Source organism: Austrofundulus limnaeus, unplaced genomic scaffold (assembly GCF_001266775.1).
Source record: "Austrofundulus limnaeus strain Quisiro unplaced genomic scaffold, Austrofundulus_limnaeus-1.0 Scaffold16, whole genome shotgun sequence".
NCBI lineage: Eukaryota > Metazoa > Chordata > Actinopteri > Cyprinodontiformes > Rivulidae > Austrofundulus > Austrofundulus limnaeus.
In genome coordinates, this window is record NW_013952418.1 from 607058 (window position 1) to 613512 (window position 6455).

The 6455-nt window shown below is 38.8% G+C and overlaps 1 protein-coding gene across 1 annotated transcript in view; it reads right to left on the reverse strand.

Annotated features, from left to right (window-relative positions):
* LOC106513947 (protein TANC1) overlaps nucleotides 1-6455 on the reverse strand; it is a 59818-nt gene that overhangs the window by 41656 nt on the left and 11707 nt on the right. The window contains exons 6-7 of the mRNA XM_014003013.1: nucleotides 4030-4375; nucleotides 2037-2318 (exon numbers count right to left, since the gene is read on the reverse strand). Coding sequence (XP_013858467.1) covers nucleotides 2037-2318; nucleotides 4030-4375 — 628 coding nt within the window. The remainder of the gene's footprint in view (nucleotides 1-2036; nucleotides 2319-4029; nucleotides 4376-6455) is intronic.

A 6455-nucleotide genomic window follows, 5' to 3' on the forward strand; every position in this document is an offset into this window, starting at 1 on the left:
CATCCAGAGGACCTACTGATTTATTTCTTTTTGATTTTTTCTACCTGGATTACTGAGATGCATCAGGATATTTACTAGTTTTAATTTGTAATTTTTGCTGATTTTAGCTTCCATTCTTAWTGTAACTCTAACAGTCTTGTTAAAAGTTCATTGTCTGATAAATTTCAGCAGCTCTTMGGCTCATATGCTGTGCTTTTTTTTWAACAGAAAACACWGTTTCTCTYGACTTTATTCTGAAACGAATCCTCAGAGTCTGAATAAAAGCTGCAGCTGAGTGAAGAAACTGGCAGCTTTAAGTGTGAACCCGCTCCTCAGGGAACCTCTTCCTTTGCTTCCACCACAAAGAACTGACATGTAAGGAACCAGAACCGAGCCTAGTGGACCATCAAACATCCTAACTGTAGACGGGGGGGCTGGGCTTTAGAGAAAGTGGAGCAGCAGCTTAAGGTGATCCACAAATTACTTTTCACTGTAGTTAGATAGCAGCCGAAAAAAAAAAAAAAAMCCAAAACAATCAAGTCATTTMATTTCCTATTCAGGTGAAATTAACGGCTCTGTTAATTAATGAGCCGAGGTCACAGCTGCTGCATTCAGCCTCTCATCAGCCGAATTCATCAAAGGTAAAATGGGAGCTTTGGTATGTTGCTCTGTCGGCTGATATCGGCTCCTTTGGTTGAAGGCGTAAAACCGACACACGCTGGTTTTGATCTTTTCTACTGGCTCACCRGCAGATAAAGGAGAAATTCATGGTAATTATTGAGCTTTGTATGTTGCAACAAAGTGTGTGTGGGTGTGTGTGTTGGTGAAATTTGTCACAGTGGACAGGTTTGACTTAAGAGTCAACTCAGGACAAGATGGCCGCCACAGTTCAGCCATCATAACACAAAAACAGCTATAACTCAGTCATTTTCACAGACACTGAGCTAAAATTTGGTGAGGTTGTAGCTGAGAGTCATCCCAAAGACATAATTAGAAGGTTACCAGACTGACATACACACACACACACACACACACACACACACACTGATGTAGGCGTTACATGATCTCCCACCAGTCATGACAGCAGGTGATTTTACTCAAAGTTTCAAACATTTAAATAAAAAAACGCAGATTTGTCTAATCTTTGACTATAGATCCAGAGTTAGGCTCATTTTAGATTTTAGCTATTRTTTTACTACGTTTTGCTTTTAGACACTGTTTTGCAATTTTTTGCATTTTATCGTTAATTTCAGCTTTTAGCAACAAATATTCCTGTTTTGGATTTTCTGGATTTGCCAAATATCRTTATAGCAACAGGTTTGATTGCTAGCTACAACTTTTAGCAATTTGTTTAGTTTAGCTTTAAGCTGTCATTTTGTTAATTTTAGCTTTTAATGCTGTTTTGTTAGTTGTAGAATTTTGCTACAGTTTGTCATGTTTTACATACTTTAAGATACAGATTTGATGATTTAGCTTTTAGCTATTGTTTTGCTAGCTATAGCTTTAAGCGATCTTTTTTAGTTTGGCTTTTAGCTACTGTTTTAATAAGTTTAGCTTTTCAGGCTGTTTTGTTAGTTTAGCTGCAATTTCTCAAATTTTATGTTATTTTTTGCAAAGGTTTTGATGATTTTAGCTTTTAGCTGCTTTGCTAGCTTTCAGCAACTCTTTTAGTTTGAAATAGCCATTAAGAAGGTGGCGGGTGATATGCATTTCTTTAGCTACTTTCATTATTTCCAGTATTTCCCTGGTTTCTCATCAGATTTCTTAGTTTAAGCAGCTGATAAGGAGTGTGTGTCGCCCACTGCTTTGTGTGATCTGTTAGTGCTCAGAGTACGTGTYGGGGATGACTCTCAGCTACTACCACAATAGGTTTCAGCTCAAAACCTGTAAAATTGACAAAGCTGCAGCCATTTCTTTATGTTTACTAAGTTCAATCATGTGTGGCGGCCATCTTGAATCAGGTTGAACTTTTCTTCCTGAAATCTTCAATAGAACCCATCCACTGGTTCAGGAGATATTTTACTAACAGACACTTTTACAGTACAGAGATAATTTACCTGCCACTGAATTTGGACGGGGCATGGCGAGGGCGGAGCTCCCATGGCCATGGTGCTGGGGCAGCGGTCTTTTCGGTGCCGGCGGAGTCCGGAGCTCTATGATCTCGGTTTTGTGCGAAGCCTCGGCTTGTTGGGCCGACAGATTGTCCCTGGCGAGCCCCGGATGGCGGTCCTCGACTGCGAGGCCCATGAGGCCGGAGCTGCCACACGGGCCGTCGTCCTTAGTCAGAACCTCGCTGGACGTGCTGCGCTCCTCGTTCTCAGAGGAACTGGTGATGGTCGCTGAGCAGAACAAAAAAAAAAAAAAAAACATTTTTGTTAAAGTAGCCGAGAAATGTAAAAAATATTCTCAAAATTCACAGGATCCTAAAACTTATTTTCTGCAAAATGAACACTGAGAGCTGAATGACAACTAAAACAGTCGCTTGAAATAAAATTAGCTGAACACTAGCTAGAAGCATAAACAAAGGACCCTAGCTAAAATAAGTAAAAAGCTAGCTAAAAGCTATAAATATGAAAAAGCTACATAATAGTAGATAAACTCTAGCTAAAAGGTAAAATTTAATAAAAGCTACCTTTGATGAAAAGACTAAAATCAGCCAGAAGTTAGCTAAAGGCTAAATAAAAAACAGTAGGCTAGCTTAAAGCAGCAGTAGGCTAAAAGCATAAAGTAGCAAAACAAAAACTAAAGCTTAATGGGACAAAATGTTTGCTAAAAGCAGTAGAAAAATAGCTAAAATTAGCAGAATAAAAAGCAAAAACATGCAATACTTTGCTAAAATTACCAGAATGGTAGCTAAAGTAACAAAACAAAATGATAGCTAAAAGTCCCAGAATGGTGGCTAAAAGTATAAAAAATCCAGCTAAATGCAACAGAACGGTATAGCGACAGATACCAGAATGATAGCTAAAAGTATCAACAATTTAGCTATAGGTAGCAGCCGAGTGGTAGCTACAGATCCAAGACTATATCTAAAGGCTAACTAAAAGTAGCTGAAATATAGTTAAAGATAGTTAAAGTAACCAAAATGGTAGGTAAAAATATCAAACAGCTTGCTAAATGCAGAAGAAGAAAAGCTAAAAACATTTAATGGTTTGCTAAAACTACCAGTTTGGTAGCTAAAAGTATCAAAAAAATCCAGCTAAATGTACTTAAAAGTCCCAGTATGATAGCTAAAAGTAACACAAAGATAGCTTGAAGTATCAAAAAGCTAGCTAAACATAGCAAAGTGGTGGCTAAAGTAACCAAAATGGTACACTGTAAAAAATGAAATGTTGGATTTACTTAACCATGTTATGTTACCTGGTTCCACTTAACTGAGTTGAGTAAATTCAAAGCAATATACCAGTTTTTTAGCCAAAGAACATGAGTGTGTTGCTTTGAATTTACTCAACTCAGTTAAGTGGAACCAGGTAACATAACATGGTTAAGTAAATCCAACATTTCATTTTTTACAGTGTAGGTAAAAGTATCAAACAGCTTGATAAAAGCGACAGAATACAAACTAAAAAGTATCAAAAGGATAGCTAAAAGTGTGGCAGCTTGATTTAACAGGCAGGTAGGGAGGTAGTTGATCACAGAGGGAATTTCTACATTCAAAAGCTAAAAGCAGCAAAGGTTAGCTAAAAGCTTTGAAATGATAAAACACATTTCCTTAACGAATAGTAAAATGAACCCTGGGATCAGWGAGTTTTCAGGCGACTGATGTGTCTTTTGTAATAAACTATAAATAAAAGTTCTATTTAAAGAGCAAAAAGTGTCCTATTTTGAGAGAATCGGGTCCAAATGTRACAAAGACAGCAGTGTCCCAGATTTGACAGGAGGCAGCCAAAGCCTTGAGGCTGAAGAGACACAAACCAGAACCAACGAGTCGCTCTGGGTTTGACTCAGACCTCCCATCAGTCCTTAAAGGTGCTGGAAACATACAGGTGAGTCTTGTTTTRCTTCACTGAAGTAAATAAGATGAAATGGAACCACGGGGATGAACCTCACCTATAATCCCACTGTCTTTGCTCTCCAGGGTTGAGTTGGGGCTTTGAACTGGAGGTCCAGGGCTCGCMGGGGTGAGTCCAGAAGTAGGACATGGGCCCGGGCTGCGTGCCGGACTGCGGGCAGAACTGTGGGCGGGGCTTCGTGCAGGACTGCGGGCCGGGCTGGAGAGGGTTCCCCCGGGACTGGAGGCGGAGCCGCAGCGAGGCGAGGATAAGGGCAAGGACTGGGGTAGGGACGGTCCTCCGGCGCCGGCGCTCAGGGTGGACGTGGGGCTCTCCGAGCACGGAGAGGCGGTGCTGCGGGTCAGGGTGGAGCTGGGACTACCCCCGTGGGCGCAGGTGTCACACTGGAAGACAAAAAAGAAGTACGCTGTGCTTTTGTTTTACAGCTCCCATTTGGCTACTTTTAACTACTGCTGACAYTCTAAACTTTTAGCTACTATTCTGCTGTTCTAAACTTTTAGCTACTATTCTGTTATTTTTAGCTTGTAACTTGACTATTTTACCCAGACTCTAGCTACTTTGCTAACCTTTCGCTGCAATTATGTAAAAGTTTTGCTATGTTTAGCTAGASCTTTTCTAGTTTTAGCTAAGTTTTAGTTACTTTTAGCTACTGTTCTGCTACCTTTAGCTCTTTACCGGGTTCATTTTAGATAAGATCTAGCTACTTTTTACTAACCTTTTGCCAGTTAGTTTTTCCAGTATTAGCTAGCCTTTTATTACCCGTAGCTGCTAGCTACTGTTGTGTTACATTCAGCCAGCCTTTTMTGGTTTTTGCTAGTTTTAGTTTTCAGCTCCAATTTTGCTACTTTTAAACTAGATTTYCACTTGTTTTAGCTACAATGGTTAGTTTAAACTTTACACAACTCTTCCACTACTTTTGGCTAGCCTTTTGCTACTTTTAGTTTTTAAYTTAGMTATTTTTAACAAGGTTGTAGCTACTTTTTCAATCAATCTTTTTGCTACCCTTTAGTTGCTTTTAGTCCATTTTATTTTACCACTTATAGCTGCTGCTAGCTATTGTTTTGCTACTTTTAATTAGATTTTTATCCTACTTTTCGCTTCAAGCTAACTTAACGCTACTTTTAGTTTTTAACTACCATTTGCTACKTTTAACTAGGTTTTCATAACTTTTATCTTTTAGCTACAGTTCTGTTAAAGTTTAACAAATTTTTGTTGTTTGTAGCTAGCCTTGTGCTACTTTTCATTTTAAACTTTGCTACTTTTAGCTTGGCTCTAGCTACAATTGGCTGCTTTTAGTATTTTACTACTTCTAACTGCTAGCTACTGTTTTGCTACTTAAGCTAGCCATTTACTTTTAGGTTATTGCTAGAGTTTTACTACTTTTTGATAACCTTTTGCAACTTTTAGATTTTTAACTTTTGTTACTTTTAGTTAGCATTTTACTACTTTTATGTTTTATCTAGTTTTGGTACTTTTAGCATTTAGTTAGCTTTTGCTGCTTTTAAACAGTGTTTTACTACATTTGGCATGTAATTAATGTTCTGCCTTTTTATATATTTTTAGCTTGAGATAATTTTTTAATTATTTTTTAACAAAGAAAGATTGTCTTAGTGAAGGCTGTGAAAACATCCCACATTTTTCTGAACTTTATTTTGTCTTTCTTTACTGACGCAACATTTCTGCAACAAAGGAGACGGTTAGGAGGCAAAGAGGTGGATTTTAATCAGAACTACATTATTCCCTTTATACCCAAATCCTCAGCTTCCTCATCCATCTTCCTCTCCTCTGAACTGAGCTCTCAGTAAAGCTGAGCTGAGCTGCTGGAATCAGGCTGCGAAAATGGGCCAAATGGAGGCAGAGCCGCTCGATACCTTACAGACAAGTAAAAACTGAGAGCTCAGAGTGGAGAAAAGGACCCGAACAACAACAACAAAGTAGAAAACGGTTTAAAATAATGAAACTGTAGAATAAAAACTAAAACTCTCAAAGCAGCAGCTAAAGCTTAATCTGTCAGGTCATGGAAGCAACGATTTCAGGAGGGAAACCCAGACCTCCTTCTCCCCAGAGACTCCTCCAGGTCCTCCTGGAGGACCCTGAGGTGTTCCCAGACCAGAGAGGATCTATAATCCCTTGAGAGTTTTGGGTCTTTAGCTACAATTTTGGCAATCAAAAACACTTCTGATACTTTTAACTAGCCTGTTTTCTACATCTAGCTTCTAACTACTGCTTTGCTACATGTAGCTAGCCTTTTTTCTACATCTAGCTTCTAGCTACTGCTTTGCTACATGTAGCTAGCCTTTTTTTCTACATCTAGCTTCTAGCTACTGCTTTGCTACATGTAGCTAGCCTTTTTTTCTACATCTAGCTTCTAGCTACTGCTTTGCTACATGTAGCTAGCCTTTTTTCTACATCTAGCTTCTAGCTACTGCTTTGCTACATGTAGCTAGCCTTTTTTCTACATCT